At 42.8% G+C, this 27,852-nt stretch overlaps 1 protein-coding gene across 1 annotated transcript in view; it reads right to left on the reverse strand.

Annotated features, from left to right (window-relative positions):
* The window catches only part of SPOCK1 (SPARC (osteonectin), cwcv and kazal like domains proteoglycan 1), a 657,613-nt gene that overhangs the window by 118,525 nt on the left and 511,236 nt on the right, over nucleotides 1-27,852 (reverse strand). Inside the window, exon 6 of the mRNA XM_007517572.3 lies at nucleotides 16,238-16,355. Coding sequence (XP_007517634.2) covers nucleotides 16,238-16,355 — 118 coding nt within the window. The remainder of the gene's footprint in view (nucleotides 1-16,237; nucleotides 16,356-27,852) is intronic.

Below are 27,852 nucleotides of genomic sequence, written 5' to 3' on the forward strand. Positions count from 1 at the left end.
TCTGAAAATTCCCCTGACTGAAAACTCCCCTGACTGAAGACAGTCTCCTAAAATTTAAGATGTGAAAGGGTGTAGGGAGGGGTCAGGTGGTGGCGCACCTGGTTAAGCATACATATTACCTTGCACAAGGACATGGGTTCAAGCCTCTGGTCCCTACCTGCAGGGGGAAAGCTTCATGAGTGGTGAAATAGGGCTACAGGTGTCCCTCTGTCTCTTTCCCTCTATCTTCCCCCTTCCTTCTCAATTTTTCTCTGTCTCTATAAAAAAATAAGCAACAAAAATAAGTCGCAGGGGGGATATAGGTCCCTAAAGGATGGAAGAGGACCTAGTGGGGGGTTGTACTGTTATATGGAAAACTGGGAAATGTTATGCATGTACAAACTATTGTATTTACTGTCAAATGTAAAACATTAATTCCCCAATAAAGAAATTAAAAAAATAAAAATAATAAAAAACAAGCAAACAAAAAAAATCAGGTGTAGGGAAAGGGAACCAGACCCCTTAAGCCTCAGTAATCTCTCTCTCTCCTCTCTCTCTCTCTCATTTTTAAACATGTCCTCTGCCATATCCACACTTAATCTTTTTTGTGCCAGTTTATTTTTTAAAAAAAAATGCCTGTACGATATAGGTTTCTGTTCACCCCACACCCCTGATACTATGGTCATTTAGTTACAAAGAAAAGGGGGAATTGTTGCTATGCTTCACATTGGTTTGGTCTCGCTCTCCCCCCGCCAGGACTATTGGTTTGGCCCTTGCTAGTTTCGCGCCTCTCTTTCTCCCCACCCCCTATGCTACATAGTTCCGAAGTTCTGGCAGAGCCACTGGAGGAGAAGGATGCAGGACAGATCTGTGTGGTGATTAGTTTTAAGGGTCTCTCTCTGCCACCAGAGGAGAAAGACAGGAGAGCACATGTTTGCCCACTCGTGAATAAAGATTAAACTGCGTTCTCAGTTCAGCCGTGTGTCTCTGGTCATCTCTGTCTACGGCCGCAAAGCTAGCCTGGCCTGCTGGAGCCCTGAACATTAACGACAGGGAGTAAGGGGCTTGAACATTGTAGCATGTTCACTCAACCAGCTGCTCCACCACTCAGCCCCACCTCAGTAATCTTTCTAAGGGCAGGAAGGTTAGCCATCTTCTTTGTTTTAATGTGGTGCTGCAGAATGAATGTAGGACCCTGGATATGGGTGACTCCATTGATTCACTTCCTGTTTGTCTGCTTCTGTTCCCCTGCATTGCTTGATGCTGTGGTCTATTTACATAATCATTGTTTTCATTGGTGTAATCCCCACTGGTTCATGTGCTTTTTCCTTCTCCCCACCCCCTATCCTACATACTTCCTCTTCCTGACATTTCAACCTCAGGAGATATAAAGGACAGTATTTTCTAGTGAATAGAGATTCGATTGTTGAACTGCATCCCCGCTCATCAATAAAGATTAAACTGCGTCCAGCTCAGCCATGAGTTCCTGGTTGTCTCTCTCCTGCCCGCGAAGCTAGCCCAGCAACTTCCCTATCTCACTTTTTATTTTATTTTATTTTTAGGTGGTGCAAGATGAGGAAAAAGGGCTAGAGGCCAAAGCATTACTCCACAGACCTGTCATTGTGCTTTCCATGATGCTGTCATTTTATACTGGAAACTGAACTCTGGAAACTCACATATTATAAGACCTGTGCTCTACCTGGTGAGCCATCTCCTGGATCCAGGATAGTTTTCTCTCCTTCTTCTTCTCCTTATTCTCTTTCTTCTCCTTCTTCTTCATCTTCTTTTTCTTTTAACTTGCTTAAAGTAATTCCTTGTCAGTCATTTGAGGGAGTACTTTTAATAACTGAGAATTAAAAAAAATTTTTTTTGTTTGTTTATCTTGGATAGAGACAGAGAAATTGAAAGAAAAGGAGAGTGAGAGAGAAATAGAGGATTCACCACTCATCAAATTTCCCCCTCCAGGGGGGAACTGGGGCCTTGAACCTGGTTATTTGTGTACTATAATGTGTTTACTCAACCAGGTGCAGCAACCCCCAGCCCCCTAGTCCCTGAGCATTAATACATGATCTGAATTCTGATCAAACACCTTGTCAGTACTAGTTTTCTGTTCTTTGGAATTCAACTCCTAAATCTAGTTTGACAGTCTCATTGTTCCCTACCTAGGAGACTTTGAAAGCCAGGGTACTACTTGCATCGCTTGCTAGACTGGAACCCCAAGAACACACATGGTTAGCAGTCTCACCCTATTCCTACATAGGATGTGACAGCATCCCTGCCTCCTTCATGTCTAACTGTCACTGTTCTTAAACATAAAAACAAGGCCTTGGAGATAGCTCACCTAGTAGTGCCCCCCTCACCATGCCTGAGGCCCCACATTTGAATCCTGGCAGCACTTAGAGGCACCACTGCACCTGGAGAAACTCTCTGGGTGATAGAGTGGTACTGTAGTATCTTTTCCTCTGTGTTATGACTCAGCTTAAAAAATACATATTTTTAAATTTAAAATGTCTGTTTATATAGCACCTTCCTTTGTTCCTTATACTGCCAATGGCCTGAGACCTCACTACAACCCTTAAGTAGAGGAAAGAGGCCCATTGCCATGTGATTAAACCGCTGTTTTTATGGACATGGCAGCTACTTGCTTGCTTTCAATTGTAATCCCAACTCCTTGTTGTAACACTGTCTCTTCTTCTTATAGTAATGTATATCAGAATGAGCAAAGAATTGTTGTCTTTGAGACAGAGTACAAATGTTTTTCTTTTTTTTTTATCTTTAAGGAGCTATAAGAAAAACACAATGTGTTGGAGCTCCAGTGGCACAATGGGTTACCGTGTGGTACTTTTACAGAAAACCACAATGTGGTTGGTGAACAATGAAGTCACCCAGCGTCTTAATAAACTTAGGGAGCTTTCTTGTAGGGAGAAAACATGCTTGTAGAAAGAAAGAGAAAATGGGTGAGGACATAAATTTTCTCATAGCAGAAGGATCCAAGAGGGTTGTGTATTCTCCGAACACTGAAAGCAGTGTCAAACTTCGTTTAAAATGTGTGGCTCTGGTGTATGTGTATATCTTCCTACTTTGCCAAAGGAAGCCTTTAAGTGGACATTCAGAAGAAGTTAAGAACAATGTATTCTTGTATGAAGGGAAGAAGTCACACTCACTTAAGTAAAGGCTGAAAATTCCCACCCTGTCCCTTCTAAGCTGAGTGGCCTGAGGCAAGATGTAAAGATGCTCCAAATTTCAAAGTTTCTCACCAGCAGTACACAGGACACTAACTGGTTGCAGGAGAACTACACATATGTATCAAGGGCTTAGTACAGAACACATAATAGGCACCTTATTCACAAGACCTTGTGTTAATGATAAATTGTTTAAGGCATTTTTTCCCCATTTAAACATTATGAATAATGATGCCTCTATGTCATATATGTTTAAAAAAATGGGATGGGGCTGGTGGGTGGTGGTGCACCTAGTAGAGCACATATGTAATGATGTGCAATGACATGGACTCAATTCCCTAGTCCCCCCACCTGCAGGGAGAGGGGCGTGCTTAAAGTAGTCCTGAGGGTGTCTCTATTTCCTTCTTCCCTCTAAATTTCTCTCTGTATTTCTAGACAAAGAAAGAAAGAAAGAAAGAAAGAAAGAAAGAAAGAAAGAAAGAAAGAAAGAAAAAAAGAAAGAAAGAATAATGAGAGGACAAGAAAGTTTATTTGGAGAGTGTACTGCTTTACCATATATACAACTCATGTTAGAGCCCAGGATCTATCATATTGAAGGAAGTCTCAGTGTTATATGTTTTTTATTTTATGCCTCACTGCCTCTCTATCACTGTGAAGGAGGAGGAAGAGATGGAACAGGGAACAGATGAGAAGGAGAGGAATAAGAGGGAGTGGGGAAAGGTAGATCCATTTACATTTGATAAATGATCACTGAGAATCAGTACAGAAAGTCCACCTAAAACTTACATTTTATCTAGATAAAGTAGATATCAAACAAGAAGATGACAGGAGACCAACTCAGGAGGGACAGGGTTAAGATGTACTCAGGGAGGTTCCTGAGAAAGTCATTCTGTGCACAGAAGAGGCTGATGGAGTGAGCCCTGTGGACTCACAGATGGCTAGGAAGAAAGCCCAAGTTGAGACACAGGTAGCACAAAGCCCAAGTCATTTGAGACTTTGCAAGATGGACATTGAAGGGAGGCAAGGGGATATGGGTATCTGTAACTGAGTAAGCAGGTAAAGCAGAAGAGGGTGGTAACAAAGAAGAGCCCACAGGCTTATGAAAGGACTTGCCAGTCACTGGAGAGATTTTAGTTTTTCCTTTTCACAAGCTGGGAATTCTACCTGCAAATGAGCAATCTTACATTTTGTAGAATGACTTCAACAACTGTGCTCAAAGAGAATGAAGGGGGCAAGAGATTAATCAGGAAACCACTAAAATAAAAAAATAAATAAACATGGTGGGTTGGGTGGTAGTACAGTGGGTGAAGCGCACGTGGCATGAAGCATATGGACCAGCATAAAGATCCCAGTTCAAGCCCTGGGCTCCCCATCTGCAGGGGTGTCACTTCACCAGTGGTGAAGCATGTCTGCAGGTGTCTTTCTCTCCCCCTCTCTGTCTTCCCCTTTTCTCTCCATTTCTCTCTGTCTTATCCAACAACAATGACAATAATAACAACAAAAATGATAAAGAAAAAGAGCAATAAAAGGGGAGGGGGAATAGCTTCCAGGAGCAGTGGATTCATAGTGTAGGCATTGAGCCCAAGTACTTAGCCCTGGAGGCAAAAAAAAAAGAACATGGGGCCATGCAGTGGTACACCTGGCTAAGTGTACACATTACAGTGTACAAGGATCTAGGTTCAAGTCTCTGTTTCTATTCAATAATAAATAAATAAAAGTATTTTTTTAAAAATGAAGATTTCCAGGGCTTCCGGACTCCTAAGAGCAGAGGTGATAAGAAATAGGAAGCAATTACAGAAGCCAGACCTTCTACCTTCTGCAACCCTCAACGACCCTGGGTCCATGCTCCCAGAGGGCTAGAGAATGGGAAGGCTATCATGGGAGAGGGTGGGTTATGGGGATTGGGTGGTGGGAATTGTGTGGAGTTGTACCCCTCCTACCTTATGCCTTTGTTCACTAATCCTTTCTTAAATTAAAAATTTAAATAAATAAAAAAAAAAAAAAAAAAAAAAAAAAAAAAAAAAAAAAAAAAATAAAAACAGAACCAAGCTATAAAAAAAAAAAAAAAAAAAAAAAAAAAAAAAAAAAAAAAAAAAAAAAAAGAAATAGGTCTATTTGGAAATTCATGTAGAATTAGAATCAACATGGTAATAGATAGTAAGAGGAAAGGTTTTTTTGTTCACTTTAGCAAATCAAAATATGGAGCTTCCACTACTCTCACTGGCAAATGCTACAGGAGGAAATAGCAGACTTGGGAACAACATCACAGCATCACTGGGGACAAGCTACATCACATAAGCCTATAGGTATCAAAATGGAAATGCCGAGTAGTTGTTAAATATTTAAGTCTGGAGTTCAAAGGAAGAGTATAACTAGAATTTAGGAAGGAGGCAAAGAGGCAGAGAAATAGACTGGTGGAAACACAAATCTGTGTGTCCTTATGAGAAAACATATCTGTGATCTACACAAGAGGCAGAGCATAAAACATGCACAATATGACACTATAAGGTTTAAAAAATGTTAGTGGAGGAAGAGGGGTGGCTGGTAGTGACACATCTTGTTAAGTGCACATGTTACAATGTGCAAGGACCCAGTTTTGAGCCCCTGATGACCACCTGCAGAGGAAAGCTTTGCAAGTGGTGAAGCAGTGCTGCAGATATCTCTCTCCCTCTCTATCTCTCCCATCCCTCTTGCTTTCTGACCATCTCTATCTAATAAATAAATATAATAAAACTTCAAAAAATATGTTAACATATGTACAGTAACTGGAAGGACCGGTTGAGTACATGACTTACATATCAACAGTCCCAAATTCAATCCCCAGTACAGCTATATGGCAGAGTTGACTGGTGCTCTAAGTCTCTTTCTTTTTCTCAGATTAAAAAGAAAAAAGAAAAAAAAAAAGAAAGAGAAGAAAAAAATTCAAAAACAAAACTAATAAATTATAAAAGGCAAGCCTGGGCAGTGGTGCACCTGGTTAAACACACATAGTACTAAGGACACATGAAAAGATCCAAATTAGAGCCCCTGGATCTCTACCTGCAGAGGGGACACTTTACAATCTGCAGGATCTTGGTCTCTCTCTCTCTCTCTCTCTCTCTCTCTCTCTCTCTCCTCCTCCCCTTTCAATTTCTCTGTCTTAGCCAATACAAAGTGGAAAAAAAATGGCCACCAGGACAAGTGGATTCATAGTGTTAGACTGAGCTCCAGAGATAACCCTGGAGGCTAGAAAGAACAGGAAGGAAGGAAGGAAGGAAGGAAGGAAGGAAGGAAGGAAGGAAGGAAGGAAGGAAGGAAGGAAGGAAGGAAATTATGAAAGCAATACTTATCATCAGCACATGAAAATCTTTCATTGAGCTGTGAAAGAGACACTTGCCATGGCATTTGCAATTTAAAGAAGAATGTTATCACTTTGTAAATAAGTAAAGTTGGGCTAGAAGAACATTTCTGCATGAGCATATTCTTAAAGGCAAACCTCACTTCCTTTCTCTGGACTCAGGCTGTGGCCATGACCACCTTCTCCTTCTATTTACCTTTCTTTGTCCCCTGTAATTATCTTTTCCAGTCAGCCGCTACTAAATAAACATCAAAAATGGTCAGCAGGACCTATGTTCTACCTTTTAAGAGCTGAACTCCATTTAAAGTGCAAGTCAGCAGTCAGTTCTCCAATCCTGGCAAGTTTTCTTCTTAGACCAGTTGCCAATTTAATTCTGAAGCTTTCTTTTCTTTCTTCTTATTTATGGTTAAGGTCAAGGCATTTAGAATAGCATGCCCCTAGAAATTAAAGGTTCCTTTATAATTTAATTTCTGATCATAATGTAACACTGCATAGTAGGTGGATGGGGCTGGATGGAGATGGAAAAGTTAATATAAACTGCTTTTACTTTTATTTATTTATTTTTAAATATCTATTTTATTTATTTATTCCCTTTTGTTGCCCTTGTTGTTTAATGTTATAGTTCTTGATATTGTCATTATTGGATAAGACAGAGAGAAATGGAGAGAGGAGGGGAAGACAGAGAAGGGGAGAGAAAGACACATACCTGCAGACCTGCTTTACCACTTGTGAAGTGATTCCCCTGCAGGTGGGGAGCTGGAGGCTCGAACTGGATCCTTACGCCCATCCTTGCACTTTGCTTCATGTGTGCTTAACCCACTGTGCTACCACCCAACTCCCCTTATAAACTGCTTTTAAATTGAAATTTGCAAGTCAGAGGCATTCACCCTGTCACACAGTAGGCATGGAGGAAAAATGTTCTACCCGTGTTGGGAATTATGCCAGCTCCCCTGCATTGCTTGATACTATGGCCTATTTACATAATCATTGTTTTGCCTGAAAGATCCCCACCCATGCCTGCATGGTATTGGTTAATCCCACTGGTTAGAATCTTCACAACAGCTTCTATGGAAGCTTTCTACCTTCCCAAAGTGCTTTATTTTCTTCACCCCCTTTCCTAGCCAATCCCGTTCAGACTTGCCACTTCCGTTTTTACCCTATAAAGCCAGCTGCTGTTCCTGGTTTCACTATCTTTCTCTTCTGCATCCTGACCTGGAGAAGACCTGGAGAAGGGCTGGTGTGCATAGCAGGAGGCAGCCATTTTACTAGCTCCACATGGCCTAAACCCGCTGCACTCACACCGGACTCTGGAACATCCACATCAATAAAGAATTGTATTACCTTGCAGCCATGAGTTCCTCGTCTCTGCAGTGAAGCTAGCCTGGCATACCAAGATGCAAAGATCTATCTCCATTTTGCTAGAAGCCTCTGAGGCATGATTCTTTGGGGTTTACTTCCACTGAGACACCTGAGTTAGGAAGAACTTAATGAGCCTATCTCTTTGGCAGCACCTCTGTATACACTCAAAAATATCCTTCCACTTCTACTTGTGATAAAGTAATGGATTTAGACAAATGTCTGTCAACCAGGACTTTCTATGCCCCTGAATCTACCCTCAGGTTGAAATCATCACTAGAAAAAAGAAAATCACTGTAGACTACTTTGTTACTATCGTGAATAGCTCTGCTATAGGGAAGTTATTTCTTTTATAGCTGGACCTGCTGAAAAGTTTGCATTCTGCCTACTTCCTGCCTGCACAAAACCCGCCCCAGCCTGCCTCCACCTCTCAGCACCAGCCAGGCCATTAAAGGGTTATAGTCCCACAGCCTTCTCCAGATTTTCTGAGATTGACAGGGATCAGCTGGACCCACAATCCTCCTCTCTAAGCTCATATCTGTACCCATAGAAGCCAGGAAGGAGCTGTTCTTAATAAAGAAGTGCTGCTTTCTCCACTTCTACCTCAAAGACAGAGGAGGAGGGGATGCTATTGATTCTGTAGAAGGCCATTCAGGACACTGCTGGTTGTAGGAAACACAATGACATTCTCTGCTTGATGGATGATGCCATGAGATTCAAGCAAGTGACAGTAGACACCAGAGAAATTTTAAAAAATGCTTCCACCAAATTCACCTGCAGTCATGGTACCTCCTTTAGGCTTAAGAGCCTAGTGGCTGTGTCCTCAAAGTGTATACACAGGGGGGCTGTGGCACAGTGGGCCCCAAGCTTCTAATCTTACTAGTGAGGACTGAGCAAGGATGACAGGTGGACAGTCTTGTTTCCCCTGCAGGTTCAGTCTAATGCGGTGAAGCACGAAAATGGAGTCACTGTGGGGGAAGGCCAAATGCCTTCCTCTGCTCCTGGTGGGGAAACTCAGGAGGAACTGGGGCCCCTCAACAAAGCATGGGAGGGGATAAGTGAAATCTCTCCTGCTCTCTTGCCCTCCACTAGAGACCTATTTACTTCATCACAGGGTCTCCTCAAATCCTTCCTCATGGAAGCTACCCAGTCCAGGATAATAGGTGTGAGTATTCTCTGTGAAAGAAGTGGAGAGGCTAAAGAGATGGGGGAGGAATCTGTCCCTACAGACTGAGGCCCACCAGTGGGAGCACTACTGGCCAGTATAAAGAACAAATAGTTTTTTTTTTTTTAATATAGATCAAGAAGTAATGAAAGAGAGTAAGAGAAACCTCCTTCAGTGTGGTGGGGGCCAAGTTAAAACCTGGGTTTGAACTAGTCATAGTAAGCACGAGTCTATTAAAAATTATTCCTTGGGTTCAAGCCCCTGGTCCTCACCTACAAGGAGGAAAGTTCAGACTCAAACAGGGCTGCAGGTGTCTCTTCCTCTCTATCCTCTGCTCCCCTCTCAATTTCTCTCTGACCTACAAAACTAAAGAACAAGTTGTATCTTAAAGATTCTAATAGTAGAAGACCTCTAGTTTGCCCTTAGATTTATCAGCTGGTGTAAAGAAATCAAGAAAAAAGGACCTCAGTCATTCTTCATATTCACTGATGACAGAAAAACTGGGGCAGCTGCCATGATCTGGAGAGTTAACATTAGGTTTAAGAAGTTCTGGGTTCTGAGAAACATCTTTGTAGAAACTGAGGAGGTCTCTCTCCTGGACAAGTCTTAGCACAAGTATAGAAACACACATTCTTTGGGTTGTTTTTATTTTTATATCTATCTCCCTTTTCTTTTTATATTTTATAATTTATATATTTTTAATTGTCTTTATTTATTATTTGGATAGAGACAGCTAGAAATTGAGAAGGAAGGAGTTAATAGAGAGTGAGAGAGACAGACAGATACCTGCAGCCCTGCTTCACCACTTGTGAAACTTTCTCCTTGCAGGTGGGGGCTGGGGGCTTGAACCCATGTCCTTATGCACTGTAACATGTGTACTCAACCAGGTCTGCCACCACCCACCCCTCTATCTCTCTTTTCAAAATAACTTTTTCATTATTTTTTATTGCCACCAGGGTTATTTCTGGGGTTCCATATTAGTACTATGAATCTACTACTCCTAGTAACCATTTTTTTCCATTTTATTTGTATTATTTGTTAGAAAAGAGAGAAATTGAGAGGGGGAGGTAGAAAGGGAGAGAGAGAGAGAGAGAGATACCTGCAGTCTTGCTTCACCACTCATGAAGCATCCACTCTGCACCCTGAAAACAGGGAGTGGAGTCTTGAACCCAGGTCCTTGCACATAAAAAGTGTGTCCTCAACTAGGTTCCTCACTATCCAGCTCTCCAACCTTTTAACTTTTTATTTTGTTATTATCACTAGGGTTTCAGCACTCTGGGCTCATATGTACATGGCAAAGCAAGCACACTATTCAAGACACACACACACACACACACACACACACACACACATGATTTTGTCATCCATTCCAAGGTTTCACCATTCCAGTCTGACTTTTTCAGGTAGAGGGGGTGGGGAAAGGTACCATATTACTTCCAGTGCTGACCAGAGCTGGGGCTACAAATGAATTAGTTCAGGTGAGTTGAACATTGGATCAGTTTCCTCTCATGATAGAATTTCCTCAATTCTTTTTCCTGAACAGAGAAGTGGCACTTGTGAAACCCCAGACAGGCAGAGAGCCCCAGAGAAAAGGAGAACTAGTACTTTATTGTTGGTAGGAAATCCAACTTGATACAAGACTTGTAAAAATGTTCTCCATGTAGGACAGACTCAGCTGTAGGACTAATATCAGCTGATACTGATATTAGTTTTTCTGACACCATAAGATCACAGACAGGCAGTCTCAAGTTTCTGGTGGCCCTGAAAGGGGGTGGGTAGGGAGGAGCTCTGAGGGAACACAGGGCACAGAAGGAAGGTTCAGTCTCAAGATGATGGCCATGGTGAGCAGAGGTCATGGATGGGACCTTGTCATCTCTTGTGGAGGTAATGAGGATGAACACTACAGACTGGCTTAGTGAAGACAGTAAGAGCTGGGGGTGAGGAAAGGCTGTGGTACACTTGGTTAAGCACACCTATTGCCATGCACAAGAATCCAGGTTGGAGTCCCTGCTCCCCACTTACAGGGGGAATGCTTAATGAGTGGTGAAGAAGTTCTGTAGGTGTCTATCTTTCTCATTTCCTATCTCTCCTCCCTTCTAGATTGCTCTCTGTCTTGTCAAATAAATATAAAGTAGAAAGAAAAGAATGGCTGCCAGGAACTGTGGATTCATAGCACCAGCACTGAGGAGCCCCAGTGATAACCCTGGTGGCAACAAAATAAAAAAAGTTAAGACCTCTAGTGAGGAGGAGGCAAAGATAGACAACGTCAGAGCAGGATATCCCCCTCAATAATGCAGTACTATATCTGTTAAATCCCCGTATCACCCTTGTTAGCTAGAATTCGTAAACAACTTTGAATTAACAGAATTTGACTGGAATTGACTGCTTTAATGTTTGTCTTTAGGATTTTATTTGAATGAGAGAGTGAGTGAGTGCAACCACTTAACCCTCATATATGGAGGTGCTAGGGATTAAACCTCGGACCTTTGACATACAGGATCTGTGTTCTAATGCTGAACTCTTCCTGACATTGCATTAATTTTTTTATTACCAGATGGAATCAAGGTTCATAATAGAAGTGTGAAAATAAATTAGCACCAATGGTGATAATGATGAGGCTGGGGTGATAACACAGTGGTTATGTAAAAGGACTTTCATGCCTTAGGCTCAGGTTCAATCCCTAGTACCATCATAAATTAGAGATGAAAAGTGCTCTGGTATAAATAATAGTAATAACCCATTTTGATATACTTGCCATTATGAGACTATGAAAAGCCAGTTCTGCACTATGACCAGGAACAAGGGAGTTCATGATGCCATTCAATGTCATGAGGCTGCCTACATCTTCTGGAAGGGGTTCTAACAAGTAAGAGGAGTTAGGTCCCACGTAATCTGCTCCTTCTCCATAGCTCAGTTGCCAAATTACATTGCATGTCTACTCTGATTTCTTTCTTGCAGCTGCAACAGGTCAGCTGGGACTGCCTCTCACATCCTATTGTGAGGGCTGTTTTGCCACATCAGTGGAAAAGGCCAACTGTCCCTTGATTGATTTGTGTTCAGGTAAAACATCACTGGTTTAAATGTTTCATTTCAGATAATGACCCTGGGGATTTATCAATGCCCTCAATTGCCCATAATAAGTCCTCTGTCCTCCAGGGAAACATAGATAAATCTATATTAAATAGCTAAGCATTAGCCTCTAATAAGGGATTATACTCTTTCCATAAAGTTGTTATTGGAAATGGCAATAAAAGAACTACAGTTGTTCAAGCTCATCATGGACAGGTAGATCCTACTTCCCCTCCTGCTGTCAGTCCTGGCTTAGAAATTGGGTCTTTAGAAAAGGAGGACTGAGCCTCATGGAACAAACTGTACCAAGTTTGATTAGTATTTCAAGTGACAGACTTATTGTCACAGTTTCCCAAGGTCTTATTTCATAGACAATTGGCAATGGCTACAAGAGGGGAGTACTAGGTCTCTTTTTACACACAGAGCTGACTGGCTTCACAAAAGCAAACTGTCCAGGCAAGAGGCAGGGGAACAACAACAACAACAAAATAATTACATGGGAATTAAAAGATTGATGGAGACATAGGATTTTGATTGCTTTAGAATGGTGTTGGTTTGTTACTGCTGCTTATTTCTGACAGGTAGATAACAAAGGCCTTTTTTCTCTTTCTTCCTGAGCTTCCTCCCTCTCACTATTAGTTTAGGAGTTTGTGCATTTACAAACATTATGGTATGAAATACTTGTAAATGGTAATCTTCTATTTCCTGATCTCTCAATTCAGGAATAACACTTTTTTTTTCTGAGTTTATCTTTTTCTTTGGGGGGGGGGTAGGGGGAGAGCATTTCAGATGATTCACTACTCCAAGATGTTTTTTTTTAATTTGTTTGTTTGTTTTTTCCTCAGATATAGAGAGTGAAAGAGATCACAGCATTGAGGCTGTCTTTAAAGCAGTACAGGCTAGGCTCAAACATGGATTGTGCACATAGTAAAGTAGCGTGCTATCTAAGTGAGCTATTTTGCTGGTTTAAAAAAAATAAGGACAGCAGCAACAAATGCTGGAGAGGTTGTGGGGACAGAGGAACCCTTTTACATTGCTGGTGGGAATTTAAATTGGTCCAGCCTCTGTGGAGAGCAGTCTGGAAAACTCTCAGAAGGCTAGACATGGACCTTCCATATGATCCAGTAATTCCTCTCCTGGGGTTATACCCAAGGACTCCATAACACCCAACCAAAAAGAGGTGTGTACTCCTATGTTCATAGCAGCACAATTCATAATAGCTAAAACCTGGAAGCAACCCAGGTGCCCAACAACAGATGAGTGGCTGAGAAAGCTGTGGTATATATACACAATGGAATACTATGCAGTTATCAAGAACAATGAACCCACCTTCTCTGACCCATCTTGGACAGAGCTAGAAGGAATTATGTTAAGTGAGCTAAGTCAGAAAGATAAAGATGAGTATGGGATGATCCCACTCATCAACAGAAGTTCACTAAGAAGATCTGAAAGGGAAACTAAAAGCAGGACCTGACCAAATTGTAAGTAGGGCACCAAAGTAAAAACCCTGTGGTGAGGGGTAGACATGCAGCTTCCTGGGCCAGTGGGGGGTGGGAGTGGGTGGGAGGGATGGGTCACAGTCTTTTGGTGGTGGGAATGGTGTTTATGTACACTCCTAGCAAAATGTAGACATATAAATCACCAGTTAATTAATATGAGAGGGGGAAAATCAATTATATGTCTCAAAGTTTTTCAAAACACAAACTGAATCTTTTTAATATATAGGCTGTGTATTTGATATGCGTACTCTCTCAAAAGCCTAGACCAAGTAGATCAGAAGCAACCAATAGCACAGCTATATATAAGATACTGGGTACTGTACAGCAAACCATAACAAAAGGACTTTTCAAAGTTAACCCAATTACCAAATAATGTGATGATAACATTAACTATCGATTATCTTTTTGAACCCTAAGACAGCAGGAACCTCACATCTCCACTATAGAGCCCCTACTTCCCCCAGTCCTGGAATCATTGGATAGGGCCCACTTTCCCATATGCATCTCCCAATCCATATCAAATAATATTGTATCCGCCGACCACAACCTAACCAACACAATGATTGCCACCTCAACATGCTTCACTTCAGACTGTGTCCAGAGACTTCACGTGTAGAATGACAACCCTTCAAGCTTCATTACTCGGGTGAGACCTTTCCTTTCACAGTATACTCTAATTTCATCTCAGGTGGTTCACTTTCTAACAAAGTCCCAAAACCTAGATATACACCAGTTTCTGTGAGAGAGAGCATATCTTCACATGTATCTATAAACTACTGCAAAATATATACCTGAAAGCAGAAGTACACTAGAGTTTGCAGTGAGTACCTCCCTAACACTTCCTCTCCACTATTCCAAGCTTTGGGTCCATGATTGCTCAACAATTTGTTTGGCTTCGTATGTTAACTCTCTTTTCTGTCACCAGGTTCCAGATGTCAGCAGGATGCCAGCCAGGCTTCCCTGGATTGAAGACCCCACCAATGTGTCCTGGAGCTCAGCTTCCCTAGAGACACACCCTACTAGGGAAAGAGAGAGGCAGACTGGGAGTATGGACCGACCAGTCAACGCCCATGTTCAGCGGGGAAGCAATTACAGAAGCCAGACCTTCTACCTTCTGCAACCCACAATGACCCTGGGTCCATGCTCCCAGAGGGATGGAGAATGGGAAAGCTATCAGGAGAGGGGGTGGGATATGGAGATTGGGTGGTGGGAATTGTGTGGAGTTGTACCCCTCCTACCCTATAGTTTTGTTAATTAATCCTTTCTTCAATAAAAAAAATAATAATAATAAGGTTGGAGGGAGGAGATAGCATATTAGCTATGCAAAGACATTTTCATGTCTGAGGCTCCAGAGTTCCAAGTTCAATCTCCCACATCACCATAAACCAGAGCTGAGCAGTGGTCTGGTAAAGAAAAACAAGTTATACTTCATTTGAAGTATAACAGTTCCCTCGATCCCCAAACAAACTCGTCTGTCCCCTTATGACTGGAGACCCTTGAGAAGAAAGATATTTACCTCCATCTAAAAATATTACAGGCAAAAAGGTATAAATGATTTTTCTTGTTTGGCTTCCTACCCTCAAAATGAAAGTGCAAAGAAAAGCAATAAACAAAATACCTGTATTAATATGGGCTACTGAGAATCCCCAAGAGGATATACAGGAACAATTCAAACAAAATTTTCTGGGCTAAGTAGTTGCTTATACATATTAAATGACTTTTGTTTTTCCCACTGCAGTTCTACAGATACATCTGGTCAACATGCAACAAGACAGGCCTTGTGGTCAAGAAACATCTGGTGATTATTGGTGACTGTGAGGCTTTGGGAATTATAATGTCCTTCTACATCTTGAGCTAAACCTCATGACAGAATATTGCCACTGTCACTGCCACAAGCAAGTTAAAACTAGAATATCATCATCTATTTACTCTGAAAACAGTATCACAGAACATTCCAGAGGCTCCACAGCCACAAGGAGACAGTCCAGCTCCACAGATGGCAAACATAAGCTTTATGCCTGGGGTTTCCTGAAGGAAAGCTCAAGAAGGAGCAGAGACTACAGGAATGGCACGCCTGTCTCTCCTTCATAAAATCATCCAAATAAGCCCAACCTTCCTGCTCCCCTAGGCCATAGCAGAGGAGCAGTGGCTCCTGGGGAGGCCTCTCCTTTCATGTGTCCCCCAGCACTGCACTGCCCTTCAAGCAGAATAAATTCATGAAGAAATGCTTGCAGAGGGAATACTCGTCACTACTGTGACATCTCTGCAATCTCTGTTTTGAAATCTGGCCTTGAGAAGTTCAAAGGATTTGGAGATTAGAGTTCAAGGAAAACCAAGATGGAGCCCAGGGCAGTTCCTCATCTTTCAAACTGAAAACTTGCTTTTTCTTCATCCTAGCAGATATGACTGTTAAGAGAAGCCAGTGGATATTCTGGACTGATAGAATTTTCAAAGATTCTCAGCTCTTTTTTTTTTTTTCCTGCTTAATGATAGCTGAAGGCAATGTGGTTTCAAGGCTCCAAACAAGCCCAGAGTATTTTACCAAGAAGACCCCTCTTCCCAGCCTGGACCAGAAGAGTGAACCTGCCTTTGATCTTTGGAACAGAGCCCTCCCCTAACCCTTCAGGACCTCCCTGCTGTCCCCACTTACCAGCACTCTTTTCTGCCTTGTGCTTTGGTGGCTCAGGCTCTGGAAGACATGGACAGGGCCCATCACAGAGGGTGGTGAGGGCTTTGTTGGCTGAACAAGCATGGAACTCCAACTTGCACTGCAAAAGAAAAAGGACAGGCCTTCAGACTGCAGCCAAGCAGACAGAGACCTTGGGAGGCTGGTTTCCTTAGGAAGCATTCAGTGCCCCATTCAACATGGCTAGGTTCATGGAGTAAGAGTGGAGAATGGAGGGGCTCCTCTGGAAGCTGGAGGTGTCCTGCTGGGAGACTAGAGAGCCCTGTCCCAGTTCAAGGTCTGAATTACAGAATGCCAAATATGCAGTGACCTTATAGGTGCCACTGAGTGCAGAGGTTAACTTCTTATTTATTTTATTTGATTTGATAGAGAAAGAGAGAAAGTAAAGGGAAATTAATTGGATGCTAGATAAGGAAAAAGAAAGAAAGGTACCCACAGCACTGTTTTCACCTTTTGTGAAGTTTCTTCCCTGCAGGTGGGGACAAAGGGCTTGAACTCAGGTCCTTGCACATTGTAACTTGCATGGTCTATTGTGTGCACCACTACCCAGCCCCTAAAGGGTAACTTCTAAAAGTACTCTGGGGACACTGGCAGACTGAATTTTAATAGAAAGTAACAGTATTTGCAATGGTTAATGAGAGTATAGATGTGAAATTTCGCATCTGTGGGAGCACAGTATAGAAGCACCCTCTGTTTCTCATCTGAAGACTGTTTTTCCACACCCCTGACCACCCCCACCCCCCAGAGAGGAGCTCTACTCTGTCTTGCACCCCCACTACCTGTCCCCCTATCATCATTCTGAGTTGCTCCCATGCTCTTCCTAAGAACGTCTACTTACAATCCTGGATGATCCCTGTAAGGCCTAACCTTTGTTCCCTGGAGCAGGTAGGCATGAATGACCTCTCTTACTCAATCATCCCCTAACTGCAGTTCACTGGACAGTCCCTTGATTAGTGTCTGCAGCTGTCTACCTGAGCATTCTGGGACTGGGTAGGAACAGCCAAAGGCCTCTAGAAACTCAGGATCAGAAGCCCAAAAGTCACATATGGCCTCATGTCAACCCAGGCAATATTTTGACCACTCTTCCAGTTCTTTGTTCTTAACCCTCACAGACCCGAGGCCACCAGAAAGAGAGGTACTGCATATTTGTATGCAAGAGACAACAACCAACAGCTTCCCATGATTTCCATGTTATAAAATGAGAAACCCAGACTTAGCACACAGTACTGTGACAGGCTCAAAGTAGATTCTGCTGGGTACTCAGTGTGTGGCTTATCATACATGTACATACACATATATATATATATATGTACATGCAGTTAGGCATATACACACATGCACATATACATATTTTAATACCACCAAGGTAATCACTGGGGCTCAGTGCATGACGAATCCACTCCTCCTGGTGACCATTTTTATATTTATTTATTTATTTGTATTTATTTATTTGTATTTTATAGAATAAATAGAAATTGAGAAAGGAGGAAAAGACAGAGAAAGGGAGAGAAAAAGAGAGACACCCCCAGACCTGCTTCACCACTCACGGACCCTCTCCCCTACACATGGGGAGAAGCAGCTTACGTGGTCTTGTATGTGCTAAGCCAGGGGCACTACTGGCTGCCCCCTTATTTATATAGAGCCAGGGGCAGAGAGAATCAAAGAGGCCATAGTAGCGAAGCTTCCTTCAGTGTGGTGAATTCTGGGCTCTAACCTGGGTCACACACATGACAAAGCAGCACACTATCCAAGTGACTATTTCACTCGTCCAGATCCAAACTGTCTGAGCTGACCTCCTTTTTCCATATAAAATTCTCAAATCAAGGCCTGTGTATAATCTTTCCTCTGCACAGGCTCAGGGTCCCAGGGCCACAGGAGCATCTGGTGGAGGTTCAAAGGAGAAGAGATAGGCAAGGTGGCTGAGTATCCACTGTGCACAAAGTAGCTGCTCTTATCAGGTACCCTGGGGAATCTCCGCTAAGACAGGCGGAGATACAGTCCTTTGCCCTTGGAGAACACAAACGTGCAGCTTTGAAAAGGCCAGGGCTGCTTAGCAACACACACTGGAGTACAGACAAATACTGGCCTATTGTGCAATCAAGAGCAACCCAGTCCCACAGCAATTACAAACCCAGGAAGAGAGCGCTTTAGACCTAGTTCTAAATGCACTGTAGTCTTCACAGTGTGACTCCAATATGCTCTGTAGATGAGGTCTACTCTTGCAGATAGATGGGGCAGACAGAGAAATAGAATGAGAAGAGAAGTGGTCAGGGCAGTGGCACACCAGATTAAGCACACATAGTACAAAGCACATGGACATGTAAAAGGATCCTAGTTCAAGCTGCCTGTGTGTGTGTGGGGGGGGGAGGAGCATCGCTTCACAAGTGGTGAAACAGGTCTGCAGGTATATCTCTTTCTCTCTCCCTATCTACCTTCCCCTCCCCTCTCAGTTTCTCTCTGTCTTGTCCAATTAACAACAACAATAACAACAACAACAACACACACACACACAAAAGTCCACCAGAAACACTGGCACTGAGCTGTATTGATAACCTTGCAGGAAGGTGTGGGGGCAAGAGAGGGAACACTAAGCAGGCAGGCTGAGAGAATGCTGTCTTCCTCCCGATAAAATTTTCTTTTGTAAAACCCTGCCCCACTAGGGAAAGAGAGAGATAGGCTAGGAGTATGGATCCACCTGTCAACACCCATGTTCAGCAGGGAAGTAATTACAGAAGTGAGACCTTCCACGTTCTGCACCCCTTGATGACCCTGGGTCCATACTCCCAGAGGGATAAAGAATAGGACAGCTATCAAGGGATGGATGGGATATGGAATTATGGTGGTGGGAATTGCGTGGAGTTGTACCCCTATTATCCTATGGTTTATGTCAGTGTTTCCTTTTTATAAATATTCTTTAAAAAATAAAAATAAATAAATAAATGAGACTAATTCCCTATTGTTTGTTTGCTTTCATTTTAATTCAATAACAAAGGTGACTGCTGGAACTTGGTGCTTACATGATGAACCCACTGGTCCTGGTGTCTAGTTTTTCCATTAAAAAGTTTTTTTTTCCTTCTATTTTACTTAACAGTGCATAGATAAATTGAGTGAGGAAGGGAAGATACAGAAGGAGACAAAAAGACACCTTCACACCTTCTTCACCACTGATGAGACACCCCCCCCCCCGTAGGTGGGGATTGGGGGCTCAAACCCAGGTCCTTGTGAATGGTGATATGTGAGCTCAACACAGTGCACCACTGCCTGCCCCCCCCAAATATGCTTTATTTGAAAGGAGAGAAATTGAGAAGGGAAGGGGATAAAAAGAGAGAAAAAGAGACCCTTGCAGCCCTTTTTCACCACTCATGAATCTTCCTTCTTGCAGATGGTGAGCAAGGGTTTTAACTCAGGTCCTTGTACATCGTAAGTGTGTAACCAGGTGCACCAACACTTGGCCCTTACAAGTTCCCTTTTGTACATGTATGTGTCTCGAGTGGTGGAAGTTGTCATTATCATTGGGTTCCATGAAAGGAAGCTATGACTTCAACCTCAAAATTCAACTGATTAATGAGGTGGAGCCATCATGTATTTAGGGATGATACACAAAGGCAGAACTCAGAGAGGACCAGCCTACAGACAGGCCTTCTGACAGGAGAGGAGCCCAGAGGGGAGGTAGAAAGGGGCTGCCTGTCATAGTCTCTGTGCATACACCCACAGCTGGCAAAAAGCCCTGCCAGCCACTCAGTTCTCTCAGGGCCCCAGGCCAGCTCTCTGGAACAATCTTCAGCTATAGACAAATGGGTTGCAATGTGTTCTTTCAACAAAATCGTGAAGCTAATGTAGTATGTGGGTGTGTGTATAAAATCAAAACCATTGCATTTACCTAATACTAAGCTGCATACTGCTGTCGCTATATTTTCTGTTTGTATCTGTGATAGATTATACTTTTTTGTCTAAACATTCTCTGGCCTCCCTGTAAGAGAAATCTGCATGTCACTCAGGGCCCATTCTTACAGGACAGTTCTGCCTGGAGGGAAAGTCAACTTCCCTCCCTGGAGACAGCAGTCTGGACAAGTGACCTCCTCTAGACCATGAATTTTAAGTAGCAGTGATATAATTGGGTTTGAGCTCATATTTTTCCCCAAAATTCAGTATCACTTTATTGAGAGAATGCTGATTTGCCTGCATGTTATCACCAGGGTATATTTCCCCAAGGTAGGTGTCAGTATACCTCACTCTTCACCAAACCATCCTCCTCTCCCATAGTTAGTACCCCTCTTCCTCCTTCTGAAACCCCATATATACTTTACTGGACATATGTGTTTTTTTATTGTAATTAATTTATTTATAAAATAGAAATACTGATAAGACCATAGGATAAGAGGGATATAATTCCCACTACCAGAGCTCTGTATCCCATCTCCTCCCCTGATAATTTTCCTATTCTTTATCTCTCTGGGAGTATGGACTCAGGGTCATTATGGGGTACAGAACGTGGGAGGTCTGGCTTCTGTAATTGCTTTCCCACTGAATATGGGCATTGACAGGTCGATCCATACTCCCAGCCTGTCTCTCTCTTTCCCAGTGGGGCAGGACTCTGGGGAAACAGGACTCTAGGACACACTGGTGGAGTCCTCTTACACAGATTTTTGTATACATAATTTATTTATTTATTATTTTATCTATAAAAATGAAACACTGACAAAACCATAGGATAAGAGGGGTACAACCATACAATTCCCACTACCAGAACTCTGTATCCCATACCCTCCCCTGATAGCTTTCCTAATCTTTATCCCTCCGGGAGTATGTACCTAAGGTCATTGTGGGATGCAGAAGGTGGAAGGTCTGGCTTCTGTAATTGCTTCCCCACTGAACATGGGCATTGACGGGTGGATCCATACTCCCAGCCTGTTTCTCTCCCTAGTGGGGCGGGGTTCTGGGGAATCAGAGCTCCAGGACACATTGGTGGGGTTGTCTGTTCAGAGAAGTCTGGTTGGAATCATGCTAGCATCTGGAACCCGGTGTCTAAAAAGAGAGTTAACATATAAATCCAAACAAATTGTTGGCTAATCATGAACCTAAAGGCTGGAATAGTGCAGATGAAGAGTTGGGGGGGGTCTCTGTTTTCTAGATAGCTAGTAGGCATATTTTAGTTATATTACAAAGGGCCTGTGGCTATACTAGTTTTGTTGTTGTTGTTTGTTTTTTGTTTTCTGTTTTTTCCCTGAGCCTGAAATCTGATATGCAGGTGGATCCAAGTTATTGTCTGGGGAGATGATGCCATGGCTGCAAAAAGAACCAGAAAGCTGGATCAGGGAAGAGAGTAGCTCCAAAATATGGTAAAGGTATATAAATATTGTTGACTATAAACCCTGTTGATTTGATCTGATCTGGGGCCTATATTCAGCTTAGGAGCCTATGTGACCTCTGCATCCCTGTAGATCGACCTCACATTCTGTGATCCTCAGTAAGAACATTCCAAGCTGCCCCATTATCAGGACCAATCTTCCTCAGGTGTAGCATAGAGTATATTGTCCAGCCTCCACTTGGAAGATAGAACATTCTTTACCATTGTTGATCCAAGCTGAGGGAAAGGTCCTATGGAAGCACACAAAGGGGTCTGTTTTGTTGTTCCTGATAGAGATAAAGTAACAATGGAGAGAGGAATTTATTTGAGATCTACACCCATCTTGTCTGTTTGGGAATCTCAGGACTCCCCGATTAGGGCCCCAGCTAATGGGGTGGCCTGATAGTGACTAAAGAGTCATTGTTAAAGTATCCCAGTCTCTTGCTCTTATTCAGCTTTTGCAGTCCTGGCTTGATAAAGTTAGCTTTGGAGTGAGTGAGGGAAGTGTAATAGGAAGTAGGTGAGGAGGGTATTTCAGTGTAAGTAATTATTTCATTATGAACTTTATATTGACTCACTGCAGACTATTGTGTACTTTTGCTTTTTGGTATATATTTTGTCCTAATTTATGGATAAATGTGAACATATGCTCTATTTCATGGGACCTGTTTTATATGATGTTTTAAGAACCACTGCTTGATTCCCTCCCCTGCTCTTTTCCCTCAGCTCTAAAGGTATCTCAGTTTCTATGTTAACAAGTAAGTACAGAGTTGTGACATTCTGCATACTCTGGAAAAAAAAGAAATCAGTGTGCTAGATAAAGTTTTCGGCATGGGAAATAGCTCTGGCTACCCCTACAGCCAAGGAGCCACATGCAGTAAACTCACTGCTGTGTGCCCTGATGCCTGCTGGCCATCAGTTACAGCATTAGAATCTAGCACAAACATATAGAAAAAAAAAAAAAAAGGACAACAGACTGCTTACTGGACCTTGGGGTTCATGAGACCAGGAAGAAGTCTTGGTCACACATCACCTCCCAGCACAGAGTAAGTCTGCAGTGAACAGCAGCAGAATGATAAAGGCAGAAGGATAGATGTCTGGCCATTCATTCTGCTCTTCTAAGCCCCTGTCTCCTCACCAGGAGTGGCTCTGCTGTCTGCACTGGGAGTGCATGTGTGGGGCTACATCTTGGAATTGCCATTCCTGGTCCTTCCTTTGTTCACATCACCCCCAAATCCTACCTGAGCAGGATGAACAACACTCTGCTCATTCACCCCAGAATGCCATTGGTGCCAGCGACTAATTCATCTGCTTCCCAGATACACAGAAGACCTGTCTTCCCAGGTGAGGGGGGTGAAGGTACCTCTCCCAAGTGCTCCTGTGGTGGGAACCTTATGAACTCAGCCTCCTGGTTGCCCTAGCAACCCAGTTTGTGGCAGTATCCCAGCCTGACCCCAATACCAGAACTGTGTCTCCAGAGAACTGTGATTACCTACACCAGTGAAAAATCCAAGTTTTAAAGGAAAATATCCACTGTTTATCTTCCCGGGCAATATGTGGCATTCAAATAAAGCTCAAAAGGCTAAAATTCAATTTTTTATGAAGCTCAAGACATGCTGCTTAGAGATACATATATATGTGGTGAAAGCTGCTTTCAAAGGTGGGGGATAACAAATTCCATCAAGATAGGAGTTCCCTCCTGAGAGGAGGCAGGGAGGCACCAGTAACAGAAGCAAGGCAGTGGGGACTGGCTTACTTCCCAAGCTGAGTGCTGCATGCTGAGACATTCATTTTTGTTACTAGACTTGGCAACATATATAAACAATCGATAAATGCTTATGAACCCAATGCTTTATGTACCATATAAAATAATGTTTATAGGCTTCTAGTGAGGTAGTAAGCACTACAAGCCCAGCTCCTGGGAGCACTCACTGAGGCAGGGGCAGGGGGATAAGGGAAGGCAGAAGTGCCTATATGAAGTAGGGAGTGCTGAATTTGTACCCCAGACTCTCAGTAACCAGATTCACCTGCATTTTAAGCATCTCAGGTATGCCCCCTTCTCACAGCACTTCTTGCAGTCCCACCCACCCATTCTCTTGCCCTATCCCCTTCCCCCTGCTTCTTGCTAAGGAAGAGCAACTGCAGAAGCCTGAAGGTGATTGTGATTAAGCCAGCTTGGCCCAGAGGTTGCAGAGTTCATTGTCAGAGTACCAAAGCATTGATTCTTCTTTGTCACTTAACGTCAGTTTACAATGCCACAGAGTTTAGGAGTATATTTTCAGGCCTATATATGTGTATAACGCATAGCACTCACCACTAAATTTCCTGTGCCATCGCTCCAGTGAAACCTTTTATCTACCCCTCTGACTTCCCTAACCTCCACTGGTGGGAATGCAGACTGGTGCAGCCTCTATAGAAAATGCTACAGAATATTCATCAGGGAAGCAATTATAGAAGGCAGACCTTCTACTTTCTGCATCCCACAATGACCTTGGGTCCATACTCCCAGAGGGTTAAAGAATAGGAAATCTATCAAGGGAGGGGATGGGATACAGAGTTCTGGTGTTGGGAATTGTATGGAGTTGTGCCCCTCTTATCCTATGGTTTAGTCAATGTTTTCTTTTTATAAATAAATAAATAAACACATAAATAAATAAATAAAATAAAATGGTACAGAGAGCGCTTAGACCAATAAGAATGGAAACACCTTGGGATCCTGAAACACCATTCTCAGGATTATATTTAAAAGACTAGTATATCCAACCACAGGCAGGAAGATTACACAGCCCTGATTGGACCAGGCAAAAGTAAGTACATAAATTCTGAAACCATAAGGCAGGTAAGCAGGCTACCCCTTGAGCAGAGGCCTGCTGAGAGAACAGAAAGTATGAGAAGGAAAGGTGGGCCCACACTGTCAATGGTGCTCCTTGCTATAAATGTGTGGAATCCAAGAGACAAATTCCCCATGAGGACAGGAAGCCTTCCTTGGAAAGAGGCAGCAAGGATAGAGAAGAAAGCATGGCAAGATGTGAGGAGATGTGAGGAGGAGAGAAGAAATGCCCTCCAACATCTCTGGGCCATCATTGCTTCTGTGGCCACTTCAAGAGCATCGACACAGGTTCAGAATACTCACTTACCCTAAGAGGAGAGAAAGTGGGGGAAAAAATGTGACTAGTGATTCCATGCAGAAAGAGGCTTCTATCTATTTTCTCCACATCTCCCCAGCAGGCAAGGTGGGTCCTGAGCAAGTCTGGCACCTGGCTCTGGCACTACCCAACTGCATCCCATCAGTGTCTGCAGAGCCACAAGTACAGGATGGAACATGACCCTGCCCGCCCCCTAGAATACATAAGCTGGAAGTGGGAAGGCACCAAGAAAATTGAAAAAATGACATTCTTGGGAACTGATAAGGGGTCACCCATAGCTCCTCAATTTATGGGGGAAAGAAAACAAACAGAGGGGAATGAAAGATGGGGAAGTGGTTATAAATAGAGGTTGGATTTGATGTTTGTCCAATGGCAAAGGGGAACTCACCAGTAAATGGTCTTAGTCACCCGGGGTGGGGTGGTGGTAGTGGGAGGCTAGCAAGCCCCACCCCATAACAGAAGTAGGATTGGCCCCACCCCAAACTAGAAGTAGAACCTCTGTCAGCCCCATCCAAGCCCTGCCCCCAAAGCTCCATCCCTTTCATAATTTGTTCCATTCCATCCTTCCTGAAGGACATGGAGAAGTCCTCATTCTAGGATCTCACAGTGTGGTATTTTTAGAAATAATATTTTTACAGAACTAATTAAACTAAAATACATTTGTCAGTTAAAATGAATTCACCTAATATGATTAATGTGCTGATGAAAAAAAAAGGGGGAATGTGGAGGAGGCCAGGAGACAGCTCATGAGACAGAGAGCAAGCACTTTACCAAAAAGAAGAGCCTTGTTCCAAACTCCTGCCACCAGGACTCAGGAGCTGATACATTATTGTTGGACAATACAGCTTGTGTACTCTACTGTGACCCTAACAAAGGGATACAACATCTAACTAGATTTGTTCTTTATTTCTTCTTCTCCGGTATTTTTTTTTTGTGTGTGTGTGTGTGTGTGTGTGTGTGTGTGTGTGTGTGTATTGCACCAAAACAAAGGACTCTGTGGAAGAAGGGGAAAGGAAAAAGCTGGTGTGGGAGTGGGGGATTTGATGATGGTAAATGAACCAAGTTAGAGGTGAGAGCATTTTGTACTCACCTAACACAGGGAGATGAGTATTCATGCCCATGTGTCAACAACTGCACTGTAATCTACTAAGCTAATAAAAATAATAAGTGGAATTGCAGCCTCAGGATTAAAAAGCTGTTGAACATGAAGACTTGACCAAATTTTGCCATCTATGATTCAAGTTGAGAAAAGAAGAAATACGAAAAATTCAAGACTCTTGACTGGTTTTATTACTATATATAAAGGAGGAAACCTGAAACACTAGGAAATAAGTTTTTTTTTTTTCATTTTAATACAGAATCAGGGTCTCAAACATGTGCAATTTCACTTCTCCAATGCTGACTCTGTATATTCAGATGGCGACACAGATGCAAAGAAAGACAGAAAGGGAGAGACACCATAGCACCAGGGCTTCCCTTAATGCCATAGCACCTCCCATGTGGTGCTGGGTTTCAAACCTGGATTATAAACAGGGAAAAGCACATGCTCTACCTAGTGAGCTATGTTTCAGTCTCCTAAGATTTTAATTTTATTACTGGTGGAGACATGTTGGATAGTATGCCAGCTACCCCTGGCTTCTGCTTAACCATATGCCTATATAGGGATAGATTTAATCCCATTCAAAGCTTTGGTCTATTTACATAAATCACTTTTACATTTACATAAAGCACTACACTCCCTCCAGGGCATTGGTGGGTTAGTGGTAGAATCCTCACCTGCTCCACCCCCTCTCCTTGTCACACCCTGATCCTCTCCTTGTCACACCCTGATCTTCCACCAGTCACTTTTCGCTCCACCCTCTCTATGTCACATCCTGTTTCCACCCTACTTGGAGAGTATAAAAACAGCTGCTCTTCTGATTAAAGACACTTGGAAATTGCTTTCCAGCTCCAAGAGTTCCAGAGTGTATCTCCTGCGAAGTTAGTGCAGCACGAGTTCCTGATCCCTCTCCCACGCAGCAGCCTAGATCGGCTCCAGTTGAGTTCTCTGCATCCCAGAGAGCACTAGCTCAGGAAGAAGTACCCTCAGGCTATCCCGGCAGAGACAGAGAGAAATTGAGAGAAACTGAAAGGGGTAGGGGAGAAAAATAGGGAGAGAACCACCTACAGCCCTACTTCGCTATTCATGAAGCTTTCCCCCACAGGTAGGGACCAGAGGCTTGAACCTGGTTCCTTGTGGACTGTGATGTGTGTGTTTTATCAGTTGCACCACCACCTGGCTCCTCTCCTAGAATTTAAAAAAATGTATTTCTATGTATGTGTCTGAGAGACAGCAATATAGAAACAGAGAGCAAGAGAGAGATACCAGAGCACTACTAAACTTCTGATGATGTTAAGTATTGTGTCCAAGAACCCTAAGGTCTCAGGAACACAAATCTAACACACTAAGATATCTTACCATCAGCTTTAAACATTGTATTGGAACTCATATTTATATAAGTGGAAATAAAAGCATAAACACAAAGCTCAAAGTTTCTAGGCCCCTTGACCTTCTTCTGGAAAAGTACTGTCTTTCCCAATTAGCACAGCAACAGAGAGGAAAGATAGAGTCTCCAGAATTCATGAATGGGCAGAAATTGTCAAAATGTTGACCTACATAAAAAGAAATATGCTAGCAGATTTTCCAACTAATCTTCTCTTCCATTTTGCATAACACACCAACCCAGTCATAATGAGTGAATGCTTCCCTGCAGATGGCCAGAAAATCCTTCTCTTCTATGGATTGTGAAGAAAAACTGACCAATTGTGTCTCTGTGGTTCACTGCATACACAGGTCTCCACTGAGCACATTTCCCACCACCAACACCCTTCACCTGCCCTAAAATGTTTTCGGAATTTACTTATTAACATTCTATTCAAACTGCTTTTCCCATGGTACATCTTCAACTTAGCATCTATTTTTAAACCAAACTGTTGACAATTTGCAGTTGACAATTTTGTTCACAAATGATGGATTCTGATTTGTTTTTAGCCCCTCATAATCACATCAAGGAAGAGGGTATGATAATCTCATGGCTTTGCTGGCT

The sequence above is a fragment of the Erinaceus europaeus genome, chromosome 2 (genome assembly GCF_950295315.1).
Source record: "Erinaceus europaeus chromosome 2, mEriEur2.1, whole genome shotgun sequence".
Classification (NCBI taxonomy): Eukaryota; Metazoa; Chordata; class Mammalia; order Eulipotyphla; family Erinaceidae; genus Erinaceus; species Erinaceus europaeus.